The sequence below is a fragment of the Micropterus dolomieu genome, linkage group LG02, assembly GCF_021292245.1.
Source record: "Micropterus dolomieu isolate WLL.071019.BEF.003 ecotype Adirondacks linkage group LG02, ASM2129224v1, whole genome shotgun sequence".
In the NCBI taxonomy this organism is placed as follows: Eukaryota; Metazoa; Chordata; class Actinopteri; order Centrarchiformes; family Centrarchidae; genus Micropterus; species Micropterus dolomieu.
In genome coordinates this window covers 26,707,244-26,720,349 of record NC_060151.1, presented here as the reverse complement: position 1 = coordinate 26,720,349, position 13,106 = coordinate 26,707,244, and the positions used below count along the sequence as shown (strand labels likewise).

Below are 13,106 nucleotides of genomic sequence, written 5' to 3'. Positions count from 1 at the left end.
AACTAATCAGGGGCAGCTGTATAAGAAAATACATAAATAATAACAAAGCTAGAACATGGCGTAATAATAATAAAAAAAAGGGTAATGTGCATTCAAAATATATCAGATCTGTCCAAAAGAAAGTCTTCATTGCCTTCTTGTAATTAATGTTTTTAATTGTGGTGCTATATTGATGCAGTTCTTGGAGAAAATGTCCAAAGTGTGGTAAAAAAAAAAACACCGTCTTCACGTTTAACCAAGGGGGTAATGGTGTTTGTGCTGTTACTCTACGTCATTAAGCCACGGTTATTCTGTGCGATCATGCGCAGTAGACGGCTGTGCCAACAGGAAGTAGCGCTGTACTAGTATTCTATTGGTCCGAGACTGATGGCTTCACTGCTCTCCATTCAAACCAGCTGGGTGGCTTCATCCAGCAACATACTGTCTATGGTTATATTAGGCAGCACGTGAACATTTTGAGCTCAAAGTGAATGTGGTAGAAGCAGGAAAAACGGGCAACTGTAAGGATTTGAGCAACTTTGGGCTAAATTGTGATGCTTAGAAAACAAGGTCAGAGCATCTTAAAAACGGTCTGCAGTGGTCAGTATCTATCCGAAGTGGTCCGGTGACAGGGTCATTGATGCGTGCGGGGCGTGAAGGCTGGCCCATGATCCAACAGATGAGCTGCTGTAGGTCAAATTGTTGAAAAAGTTGATGTCGTCTATGCGTTTAACGTGCTGCTGTTTCCCTGATGCTGCCTTCAAATGCTGTCGGAAATATAATGATACGACCCAAAGCAAAGTAAATTTGCGTTTTCGCTTTCTTGTAGGGAGTTAAGGCGGCGACACTACTTTTATAACTCACTTCGGTGTGTTCAAGAACTTTAAGTCATAATGTGGAAACATTTTTGTATACTAGTCTCTGGGTGATAGGTTGTTATGTACAGTAGCCTCTGTGATGTTCCTATACAAGTAAGCTTAAACAGTTTGATACGTAATGATTTTGTCCCAGATTTGTTGTTGCACCAGTTGGCTACATTCCCTAAAACCACTAAAATATTGCTTTACCTGACTTGTTACCAAGGTTAATACTAATAAATAAGTAGCCTAATCTAGGTCAATCTACGTCGTCAGCAACTGACAGTTATAACCCAATAGCCTACCATATTACAACAAGGCATGTGAGCAAAAACTTGAAATGCAATACATGAATTAATAAAAAGCATTTACATTTGCCCCCCATGTTTCTGCGTAATATGACATCAACTCTGCAAGTTGTGCAGACTTTCTGAGTTGTTGGTCCCACTTGTCCCAATTCAAGTGAATTTTCCCAGTCAAGAACTATTTTTTTCTGACTATTCCAACACCACATGAATGCAGAACGTGTGTGTTTCATGTGCTTATATCCCTCTGGGGACTTCAACCTGACTTTAACCTGAATGCACACCTATAGAACCCATAGGGTCTTGTGTCAACGTGGGGACAAACATTTAGGTTCCCAGAGGTAGAGACTGCTTTTTGAGGGTTAAGACTTGGCTTTTGGGTTCAGGTTACAAGTAGGTCAGGGGTAGGGTTAGACATGTGGTTGTGAAGGTGAAGGTTAGGGTAAGGGGCTAGGGAATGCATTATGTCAATGAGATGTCCCCACAGGAATAGTGGAACAAACGTGTGAGAGGGGCCGTGTCAAAATGCTCACTCAGCTGCACTCAGCTCAGTGTCGACACTCAGGGATCAGGGAAACGCTGCTGACATGGCAGTGTCCTCACACACGCAAGGCAGCATCAAAACATACAGCAGAGCACACAGTAACACGGCAGAACACAGAGCTGGAACAGGACGGAGACCAGTAAATGTGAGTCTGACTGGGAGGAGGGAAGAAAAACTGAGGCATCAGGATAAAATGTGTATAAGGAATTCAGGAATCTCACTCATTTATTTATTTAGATTGTTTGCAATGAAAACATGGTAATAGATTATACCCTTATTAAAGAAAGAGAAGGGATGATTATAGCAGCTAATAACTCTTTCAGTGTAGCCTGGGCATATGTGTAATGTTTCGGGAAAATAATTTGAACCTTCTCTTTAAACTCCAGATCAGCCAGACATGTAATCCACTGAGACTGAATCCCCCAAATACCACTGTATAGGTTGTTTGCACAAGCAGCTTATTATGACCTATATTTACACTACCGGTCTGGTAGGCCTTTCGCTGGTACTCTCTACCAGTCATCTATGTAGTTTTGAAGTACGGACATACACAATAGGTAATTTTGGGAGTCAGTGCCTTAAACCTGCATTCTTTCTAACCGCCAGCAGGGGGCGACTCCACTGGTTGCAAATTCCTTATTGCATTGGAGTCTATGAGAAAATGACTCTACTTCTCACTTGGTTGATTACCTCAGTTAATACTTTCCTAATTAGTGTATAATCTCAATCTTTAGTTTTGTGTCTTTAGCTCGTCGTATTACCTGTGCGGTGAAATTTAAAATAATAACACTGGAAAAATTGATCGTTTATTGTGCTGGAGATTCACAACTTTCTTGACAGAACTTTTTGGGTGTGTTTGGTTTCGTTTTTCTTTCTCCACATCACGAGACTGAATCACCCATTTCTGTAGACTACTTAACTCCTTCAAAGCACCGGCAGTCAGCTGGGTTTTAAATTTAGGGAGGTTGAAACTATGGGGTAGCGATAATAAAGTTCAGGCAGCAGCCACACCCCAAGAACATGTAGTAAAAAGTTTATTGAAAGGGTGGTGCCTTCAGGTGATCTACACCTCGCTGACAATTAACGGGTTACAAAAAACAAACCTCAAAGCCCGTTGCACACCAGTGCAAACTGTTATCAGACTGAAGGAACTCCAGAACAGTGTACATTTAGTAAATTTTGGTCCCATTTAGAGTTAGACTAAGTATGATGGATGAAATGTAGATTCACCGGCGAACTGAGTTTAGAGGGAATCAAATTCACAACTATGGCACGCCCTCACTCTTCCCATCTAATAATCCTGCCTTCACTATTGCGAAATTGGTGGTAATTACAAGCTTTGTCGAACTACTAAAGTGGAAGTTGTGCAAGAGTTTTATGTTCTTCTTTGATCTTATAAGCATCTTCCACCCTTTGCGCTCCTTAGGCTGGGAATTCTCATCAATAATGTTCTCATCTGTGTTGAACCTGACAGGGAGATTTGGGCGAGCCCCTTTTCTTAGCATGACATCATTTCCTCCAGCTTCAGTGAAAGGATGTTGTAAATACTGTTTCTGTCTCACCTTAATGTTGAGGGCCTGCTTTTTTATTCTTTCTCAAGGGCCTCCTTATGAGCATTTTCTGCCTTTTAACTTCTGAAACATTAATTGAATCACAAGGTCTTTCCTTCAAAGCACAGTTTCATGTCTTCTGTCTCTTTAGTATCCTCATCATGCTCTTTTTGGAGTTTCTCGAAGGTCATCCACTTCTCCCTCTCAGAGGCATTCAGCTGCTGCTGTATACACAAATCCATTTTGTTTTGGAGCTTCAGGTTGAATTATATTTTTGCAGGGCCTCTTTTTCTTTCTTCTTTGCCATGTACTGTACATTTCAGCTCTACGCTCAAAGCTAATTTTAAGCTGACCCACCTCATTGCTCAAGACCTTGTTCTTGCTCTCCAAGTTAGGCTACATGCTTCTTGCTGGAAGATGTCCCCCTCAGAGGTCTTTAGCTCCTCCTGGGCACAGACATCATCTTCTTTTTGTATCACAGTGACTTTCTCTGCGCTCTCAGCCTTGCCCTTTTTTGGACAAATCGTTGGAGGTCAAGTAATTCTCTTTGCAGTTCATTTGAAGTTGTTCTTGCTGACTAATCAAGTTCCAGTTCTCCCTCTCCACAGCTTTGAGTACAGCTCCAAGCGTATCCAGACAGTCTGAATCCTCTTCCAAGTCACATGTTCTTGTTGGAAGACTTGTTCTTTTCAGACACATCTTTGAACGTCAGTTTTTTGCAGCTGATTTCAACTTAGTATTTATCACTTTTAAATGCCCCATTCTGTCCCTCAAAGGCTTTGAGTTCAGGCACAATTTTAATCTGTACACTTGTTGAGGCCCCTCTGGAGCTCGTCTTTGAAGTAGCACATTTCTTGGCAGTGGACCTTTTCCCGATCAGCGACCTTCAGTTGCTCTGTAGCTCGCAAGTCTTTTTCGCACTTTCCTGACTTACCTTTCCTGTCTTATATAAGCTTGAGTTCGCCTTCATAGCCAGTTGAGATATTTAACAGCAGGATGAGAGGCTAGTGCACCACTGCCCCCTCTCAAAAGTTATTCACCACTGTTTTTCATCATGCCTCTGTGTCACTTGTCGATACGAGCACCATGGCATTGAACATAATGAGCCCAAAGCTCTGTGTGGAGCTGGGACTATACGCTCTCATTGGCAAAGGAGGGATGGGCAGTTCTTTCATTGCTGGTCGTTGTTTCTCAGCCGTTTTGTTTGCAAAACTTCTAAAGGCACGGTGAAGATATTGAGGAGGGGAGCTGCACATGTGCATGAGCAGTGATTGACACTGCATTAGAAACCCTTGCTCTGTAAATTGCATGTCCTGTGTTCTCATTTGAGTAAAAACAATTACCAGCTACAACACAGTCAGTTCCCTGTTGTAGTAGATGGGGAATGTATTTTCATTGAGAAAATAACATTGTTTTAAACTGGTAATTTCACCATTCTGTCATAGTCATGAAGTCAAAAAACAGCTGCCAACAGCTACGCAACAAGAGACACACATTTTATACCATTAGCTTTCCTGCTAAACTCTCCTCTTCAAACAAGGACACATGTCTTTTCCTGCACCTTGACTTGCTGAATGAACTACCAAACAAACATCCACCAGGGAAAACACTGCTGACATCAAATAGACTAGACAGCGAAATAACTGGCTGCATCACATTAAAAACTTACTCTGTTTAAATGCTGGTGGTGGTCTTTACTTTTCAATACCACTGCTAACAAAACATGCTTCCATGGCTTGTAAGCTATAGTGTTTTACTTACTTGTCCCACCTTAGCTAGTTCAAAAAACAGGAAAGTGAGAGATAATCAAACACAGTCTGTGGGCTTTAAGTAAATAACCACAAACAATCTCAATTTACCTCTGTTTTGTTTTACCCTGAGTCATTTTTTCATGGAAACGGTCCAATTCAAAGATAATGAGGAACACAAAAGTCTGTTGGTTGCCATCATAAAATCCATAAAACATATACTGTATATTATTCATTGTTAAAGAAACTCCAACCACTTCTAATTACTCACTGTGTAATCGTATCTGCCTGAAATGTTTTTAACCCTGCAGTCCAGAAGACCCATCCTCAACCTCACTCTTTCATATCTGGTTCAATTACTGGGGATAGAAACGTTCAAAGTGCGACCACCTTTAAGAGAGCCCCTGTTGTTATTCCCTCCCTACTTCTTCTTTTACTCTGGAGCACAATTTACTGAAAGCACTCCCTGAGCCAATGCTCGAGGGGCGCTCTAACAAGGCCCCGATTAGGGCTGGATTTGCAGCTTCCTGAGTTAATGTCAGATTGGCATAAAGAGTCCACGTGGGACCAGTGTGGGTGCTGGCCTGGGACCTGATTTGCCTGTCAGGGATAATTGTTTAATGAAAGCGAAGGGTGTCCCAAATCCTGGCAGAGCGGTAGGAATCAGAGAGGACTTTAGTCAGAGCTCAAGGTCTCTCTTCAGGGAAAAGTGTTGGTATACACAAGATACTACTTCACAGTTATAATGCATTGTTATTGAATAAATTACCCAAGAGTAGTAAAAAGTACAAATTCTAACTACTTTTTAAAAAAGTAAAAAAAGTAGTTAAAATTAGCTCCACCTCGAAGAATACTGAGGGTATTATGCTGTATAAGGAGTAGTTTTGATACCCTGAGTACATGTGCTGATAATACACTTCTTCTTTTACTTAAGTAACATTTCGAATACAGGAATTTTACTTGTAATGGAGTATTTACAGATTGTACTTATGTATTACCTGATCTACACTCGGTTAGAGGGATTTTCAATTCCTGTGTTCTGGCCAAGGTTTTTTAATTTCGTTTTTTGACTCTTCTTTGATTTCATACTCTGCATTAAACATTTCAATCTCATACATGTTTGAACATGCAGCTACTCAGCGGCTCAGGGATGATAAATGCTGAACTAAGAGCTGCAGAAATCAGCCTGTCCAAACATGTCTCTGACCGGATCATCTGAGTATCTGACATGTGGCCCTGAGGCCTGAGAGAAGCGTGATGATGACTTTTTTCACAAGGAGACTTGTGACCAACCTGCACAGGCGCTCTCTCTCTGACATTGTTGGTTACATGAGCAGCTGAACAACATTTTCCATCCCCATCATCAGAGCTGTGTCTCGACCCAAAAATAAAAAGCGTAGCCCGCTCACGATGCGCTGACACAGGCGCAAATGTGGACGTGGGCAAAAACTCTGACATGAAAATGACAATTTTTAGTCTGTTTAAGAACATGGGAGCAATTCTTAAACAGATGTTGTTCTGGGAAGTCTTTGATGAATGGACTGAGCTTTCTATCAGCTCATAAGCAAATTTCAATTAAAAGAGTGATATAAACCATCAGTAAGATTTCCTGCCAGTCAGATGCATGCAGTGTTTTCCATAGAGAATTATTTCAGAGTTCACATTTGAGTCTGAGTTCCACTAAGAGACATTTCGCCTTTAAACTTCTCAAATGGTTTCATTTACATAACAGTTTGAGGCCGAGAGAAGTTAAAGTATCAGAACTTCCTCTAACATTAATGCATCAGTATTAACAATGTCAGAAATAGGACAATTTACTGGAAAACTTTAGCACATTTTGCTGATAATACTTTTGTACTTAGGTTGGATTTTGAATGCAGGGCTTTTACTTGTACTTGAGTATTTTTAAATTGTTGTATTGGTACGTTTGCTTGAGTAAAGGATCTGAATACTTCTTTCACACTATTGTCAGTTGTACATGCACAAAATACTGTTTCATTTCAACAGTCCATTTCATTTCTTTGTATCGAAAATTATTTCTTTACCTCAGAATTAGAAGAAATTTACAAGATCCCCTCCAGACATGTTTGTAGTTATATAAAATACTCTGCTTTGAATGATAATTTGTAGGCTACCTGAAATGGATTTTCTACTATATTTTTTTATTATCTTGGTTAAAAGTTCTTAAAATTATACTCCTCTCTCATTGAAAAATCCAGAATCTATGAATATGCAAATCGTGTTTATTTCAAAAGTATAGCTGGACACAAGATTTCCCTTACTTCAGCTCATCCAGGCCAATATGGGCGGTCAGCCAATATTAGCTTATTTTAAAGATTTTGGTATCAATCTACCTCCATCGTTAAGTAACAAGAAATTGCACTCCAGTAATACCAAATTAGGTTTGTCGTCATTTATAAACAGTCTCACCACCCATAGTTTGTCCACCAAAGAGCACTGAGAAGTTGATTTTTCATGCATCCTACTGCCACAGATACCCACAGAACATTAATGTACCAGATGACAACCGCTCGTTGAAAAAAAATACTATGGCCAAAATATAATTATTGGATTCTTTAAAATATTAGTATTGGCCTCAAAACCCCAGTATCAGTCAGTCTGTAGTCCATTCTCAGTGTATGAGCACGTCCTTCCACATCCAAATAACTTGTGATGTTACAAAATCCTGCTCTTATTTGCACGTCTAATCTCAGATTTAAAGTGAATATGGAGAAATGCGGACCTCTTTTCACATACATAAGTAAGAAATACTTTTTAATGAAGCAGCAATACGTGTATATACATGTAATTCCTCTTGTTTGTTTACTGCTCTGAGCAGAAACTCCACAACATGGCAGAACTGAGTTGCAAACCATGTGTAATCAAGTCAAATCAACTATATATTATATAGCCCAAAATCACAAATTGGCCTCAGGTTTAAGATCAGTACGACCTCTTCTGTCCTTAGACACTTGATTCAGATAAGGAAAAGGTCTAACAAAACCTTTAATGGGAAAAAACATAAGAAACCTCAACAGAGCAACAGAGGAGGGATCCCTATCCCAGGATGGACAAACAGGAAATAGATGATGTGTGCACAGAATAGACCAACCTAATAAAATTACAGTATGGCTACTCAAAAATTACACACAAATTACAGATGGAGTGTAAATATATAAGGATATATATGGATCTGGGAGGACGCCGGGCAACTTCCAGGTGTTGTCAAACATACCTGGGCCACACAACCTCCTCTCCACCGCGGAGACCTGGAAGAGGACAGACGGCACAAACACACATGAGGTAAAACTCAAGCACAGCATTCACACAGATAGGAGGTAAGAGGGAAAGAGAGACGAGAGCCTGAATCTCCTGGAGGACAACGATCCACATCCAAAACATCTGGAGAGCGGCACTGACAGCCAGGAAAGAGAGAGAGAGATCCCAGGATGTCAGATGGTCCAGAGAAGCCTGAGGAGAAGATAGAGAGAGAGGTAGGCACACAGCTTCTTAACACAAAAAAGGAAGAACAAGAAATAGAAAGACATTACAACTAGGGGAAAATTATACATGCTCGAGAGATCAAAATACCATTGAAAAGTGATTTTAACAAGGGCAGAAAGGTTGACTGTCCTTGGATATTGATATTTTATTGGTTGTGATAAAGATGTTTGAACGGCAGGGTGCGACAAACTCCACAGAGGCAGCGCAGAGCTGGAGGGAGCTGTCCTTTCAGCACCACAGCCTCTCTCACTCACATATACACACACACACACACACACATCACTGCACACTAATAACATAGGAGCCGGTATTTTTTAAGATCATAATGAATTCAACGTTGAGTTCAGAAATTCAAACCCTCAGCGTGACCAACATCAGACTCCAGCCTCACACTCGTTGCTAACTGTCATTCACAAAGAATCATCTAATCAGAGGATGACACCATATCTGCCTTTTTAAAGCTGTGAGCTGCAGCCTGAAATCGCCGTTATTAATGACAAGGGCGAGTAAAAAGCGAGAGAAGTGGAGCCTCAAGTCGGACATTTAGCGAGATCACTTCAGGGAAGAGTTCACCAAAGGAGTGCTGCAACATTTGAACTGGACAATCATACAATAAATCTCAGCCTGTATGCACAAATGTAATTCAGAAATCTCCCATCTACCTTTTCAAAGAGAGAGAGAGAGTCCACCATCGCAACACCCCCTCCATCCGCCCCCTCGACGCACAGAAACGGAATTAAAATCTTTAAAATCTTTCCAGCAGCGAGCCTCCATTGCTGCAGAACACACACACACACACACACACACACACACACACACACACACACACACATCCGTGCAGCGTGGGCCCTTAAAACATCGCCATAAAGAAAGAAGAAATTAAGGAGCAGCTTCTTTGCACCTCTCATCATCCAACAGGAGCGGGGAGAGAGTCTAACCTGAATGTATAGCGCCGCTGACACTGACATCGTGACAACACAAGCTCTGTCTGTGGATCTGTGCAACTCGCTCTCTCTTTGATTGTGTAATTTTTTTTTCTTCCTGTAAGCGGCCAGACCCGCATCCGAGAGCGCAAGCAGAGAAAGAAGAAGAAGAAGGAGAAGAAGAAGAGGAGGAGGAGGAGGGTAAAACAGGGGGGATTGCAACATTCATCATCATTTATTTTTCTACCTATTACATGGCGCAAGGGCTAACCAAACGGGACCGTCCTGGGTGTGATACTGCCACGGTGAATTTGGATACCCAAGCAGCAGCAGCAGCGGCGGCGGCAGCATCCTCCTCCATCCACGGAAGAAACCTCCTCGGCTGTGGCGGCGCCCGCACCGACTCCTCGTCCTCCTCCTGCCGGCTCTATGTCGAGTGATGGTCGGCTTGCCTTGCTGGATGTTCCCCGCTCTCTCCGGATCGTCGACGAGCGAACCTCCTCTGACCGCAGACCCCCATTTTCGGCGGAAACCTTCCCAGAGCTATAGGGCTACATATGGAAACTGGGGATCAAAATTTTAGGAAAAAGGAAAATCTACGCGGCTAATTTATTTTATTTTATTTTTTAGGTTTTTATCGGGTTTTTTTTGTTTGTGTGTGTTTTTTAAAGCCTGCTTATTAATTAATTAATTAATTAATTAATTTGTTAAACCTAATTTCCTCATTCCATCGTGTGTAGGGTTGATTTGTGAGAAGCCAGCGTGACATCTTCTTATAACCTCACAATAGGTCGTTATAAAACACCCCGAGAATCGCTTTTCTTTCCTCTTGACAGGACTTGAATCAGTCCATTTGTTTACTCTTTTTTATTTCCATTAGTATGATAGATTTCCCTGCTGTCCTTCGTTTCCCTTTCCCTCCCCAGTTTATTATCTCCTTGCTTTTCCCCCTTTTGACTTACAAAACACATTAGAATATTATTATTAATAATAATTATAATAGCCTAATAATAATAGTTTTAGAATAGCTTTGAGTATATTAAGCTATAATTCAGAATTCTTACATGTAAATGCAATGTTATAACCTCTGACTAAAGTAACTGTAACTCACTGTAACAGACATATTGAACTGTTGTACTGTAAGCCTGCCATTACTCTAACACCGCCCCCCCAACCACCTCTGTGCTCCATTTGAGCTCATGTTAATTCAGCTCTGTGCTTAGCTGTAACCTTTACAAGTAAAGAAACTGTTTTGTTATTTACTTTTGTAGGCCTGTAGAGAATAAACCTCAGTTTGGGTTATCTCATTTCCATGTTTAGGCTCGGGTTCTGCCACTGCAGGCTTAATTAATCCTTTATAGCTCAGTGTTATTATTCACGTTTGTAGCTTTTTTTTTTTTTTTTTTTGCTGCTACACCTGCAGCTGAAGGCCTGCTGAAAGGGCTGTCATCCTCTTCAAACCTGATTTTTTCCCCCTCTTTTTTGGGTCCCAAAGTAAGAACAAACAGAGAGGAGAGACATCACTGCCTCTTCCCCTCTTGACCCCCCCCCCCCCCCCCCCCCCCCCCCCCCCCCCCCCCCCACCCCCCTTCCAACCTCAGTTTTTCTCTTGGGTTTGTCCTCACCCAAACGCAACCATAAGGTTCCTACCGCATCCTCCTCCTCCTTCTTCCCTCTCCTTCCGCTCGAGTATATCCCGTTTTTTCGGTTTGGTTTGGTCCCGCAAATTTTCAAATATTTACTTCCTGTATATCAAGAGGAAAGGGGGTCCCCCTTTCATGGAATGCGGAAACATGGGTCTGTTCGACCGCGGAGTCCAGATGCTGCTGACCACGGTGGGAGCCTTCGCGGCCTTCAGCCTCATGACCATCGCGGTCGGCACGGACTACTGGCTGTACTCCCGCGGCGTCTGCAGGAGCAAGTCCATGAGCGAGAACGAGACCAGCAAGAAGAACGAGGAGGTGATGACCCACTCGGGGCTGTGGAGGACGTGCTGCTTGGAAGGTAAGAGAAAACTCTCTGCTGTGCTCAACAAACTTTTCCACCATGGTTTCATTTGTAGGTTTTAAAGCTGTCAGTGTTGTCCTGGCAGGCCACAACACACGTGTTTATCGTTGGATGTCAAGCTGTCTGTACTTTTTCATTCCATGCCACTTGCAGTGTGAGGAAGCACTTCAGTGCCTCTGTTTCCCCACATGAAATGCACAGCAGGGTTTGACTGAAACTGTTGTTTAAATGCCAGAATAGCAAATCGGACTCCATTCATGCTCCTAAATTCCAAGAAATGCTCTGTCTTGGGACCAAGGGGTTGCAAGATAAATCTGAGTGAGCAGGTTTAAAAGACAGAAGAGAGGAAAGATCCTCATTCTGTTTCAAACAAATGGGTTTCTTGTTCTAATACTCTATACTAATATATACTCTACTCTAATATTTTTGTTTTTTATTGTAAAATTCCGGACATTTTACTTCCTTGTGTCTCTAATGAAACAATCTGAAGAAAAATCACTCTGTGGTTGGAATGACACATGCAAGCTGTGACATGGTTGCTGCTAATAGACACTTCATTTTAAGAGTTGGATATAGACCGTAAAGACTAAAAAATGAATCCAAAGCTTGGTTGAATTATTAAAGGGAGAGAATTCTGCTTCCACAGTTTCTGTTTGCTGTTCTAACCTTTCTCTACTTTTGGCTTTTTGTCCAGTGAAATACTGGATAGTTTCACTTCTCACAAAGAATAATCACCTTTTCGATTTGATGTGACACATGCTGGGAGACACTGCTTCATTTTAAGGAGTCAAAAGACTAATATCGTTATTTTTGGGTGTTCAGCTCCTGCAGGCAGGGTGAAGCAGTTTTCTGGTTGCAGCCTGAAGCTGTTGCATAAAAGCCTCCCACACCACTCTGGAACAGTTTCTCTAGTCAGACATTAGAGTTTAAATAATGAAATAATAACATATTCACAAGCTGTAGTTAGGAGGGAACCTTCATCATATATCAGCCTGATGTATTGGCAAACCAATACAATGCTCTAACACTAATTAAAGGACGCTGCAGGGGTTCTGTCCAGTTTAAGAGGATGTGACAGTGAGCCGGCAGTTTGGACAGGGTGTTTATTTTCGTAACAAAGCCCCAAAAGTAAAGTCACGGTAGCAGAGATGCGAGCCTGACCCACCTGACAACCTTTATGATGGCGAGGCTTAGTAACTCTGCTCATCACGTAACCTTTGCCCTGGCTGGGTTCGGTACTTTTTGAGATGTCACACAGCCTCATGTCCTGGGAACAGGTTTGGAGACGACGTCCTGCATCTGCCCCGTCAGAGGGATGCGGCGTGTTTCCTGTCATGTTCCAGTGGAGGCATTGAGCACTGACTCTGAGTGCAGCACTTTAACCTTGTGAGGGCGCCGAGAGTTACAAACCTGCTCATCCTCTTGGCTGTGAGATCCTGAAAGGCCGCGCAGTCTGACTTCATGCTCCTCTGGCTGTGATAAGCAGCAAGGCTCTGTACACTTTCCGTTCAAAGCTTAAGATCTGGTTTGAAGTAACAAGTCCAATTTAAAGCGGCTATAATCCACATTGTTACAATAACAATGTGTGACATGACAATGTGAAAGATGTCGCTCGTACTGATGCGAGAATTATCACCTGAGTCCGCGGCTCAACTCAGCTTTATAGAGCTTTATAGTGAGTTTTAGCTC

General features: G+C 41.9%; 1 protein-coding gene across 1 annotated transcript in view; it reads left to right on the top strand.

Moving 5' to 3' along the window:
- The first annotated feature begins 11,100 nt into the window (after window positions 1–11,100).
- The window catches only part of cacng2a (calcium channel, voltage-dependent, gamma subunit 2a), a 75,283-nt gene continuing 73,277 nt past the window's right edge, over window positions 11,101–13,106 (top strand). The window contains exon 1 of the mRNA XM_046035866.1: window positions 11,101–11,414. Coding sequence (XP_045891822.1) covers window positions 11,189–11,414 — 226 coding nt within the window. The 5' untranslated portion in view covers window positions 11,101–11,188. The remainder of the gene's footprint in view (window positions 11,415–13,106) is intronic.